The sequence below is a fragment of the Aptenodytes forsteri genome, unplaced genomic scaffold, assembly GCF_000699145.1.
Source record: "Aptenodytes forsteri isolate BGI_AS27 unplaced genomic scaffold, ASM69914v1 Scaffold185, whole genome shotgun sequence".
NCBI classification, from domain to species: Eukaryota; Metazoa; Chordata; class Aves; order Sphenisciformes; family Spheniscidae; genus Aptenodytes; species Aptenodytes forsteri.
The window spans coordinates 1,214,934-1,215,426 of NW_008796214.1; the positions used below are offsets into that span (position 1 = coordinate 1,214,934).

The 493-nt window shown below is 66.1% G+C and overlaps 1 protein-coding gene across 1 annotated transcript in view; it reads right to left on the bottom strand.

Moving 5' to 3' along the window:
* Window positions 1–51: 51 nt before the first annotated feature.
* The window catches only part of FOXA2 (forkhead box A2), a 41,067-nt gene continuing 40,625 nt past the window's right edge, over window positions 52–493 (bottom strand). The window contains 1 exon segment of the mRNA XM_009288470.1: window positions 52–492. Within this exon segment, the coding sequence (XP_009286745.1) occupies window positions 52–492 (441 nt within the window).

A 493-nucleotide genomic window follows, 5' to 3' on the forward strand; every position in this document is an offset into this window, starting at 1 on the left:
GCTACGGGGGGCTTTCCCCCCTCGCCAGGGGAGGTTTTCCCCTCGCCCCTTTTAGGAGGAGTTCATGATGGGCCGGGAATACACACCTTGGTAGTAAGAAGTCTCTCCGGCTAAAGGGGAGGACTCTAAGCCGTTTTTGTTCGTTACGGGCCCCATGGCCAGGCTGCCGGGCATGGGCGAGGCGTAGCCCGAGTAGTGCATCACCTGCTCGTAGGCCTTCAGTTCCATTTTGTGGTGGTGGTGGTGGTGGTGGTGAGGGTGGTGGTGCTGCTGCTCGGAGGAGGACATCAGGTTGTTGATGGAGAAGGGGTGGTTGAAGGCGTAGTGGTGCTCGGGCTTGAGGTGGGCGTCGTGGGGCAGGCCGGCATGCGGGGGGGCCAGGAGGTGCTGAGCCGGCGAGGCCGCCGGCTCCCCGGGGCTCAGCCCCGGCGTGCCCTTCAGGTCGGCCAGGGCGCGCTTGTGGTCCTGGCACGGCGACGCGCTGGCCGGGGAC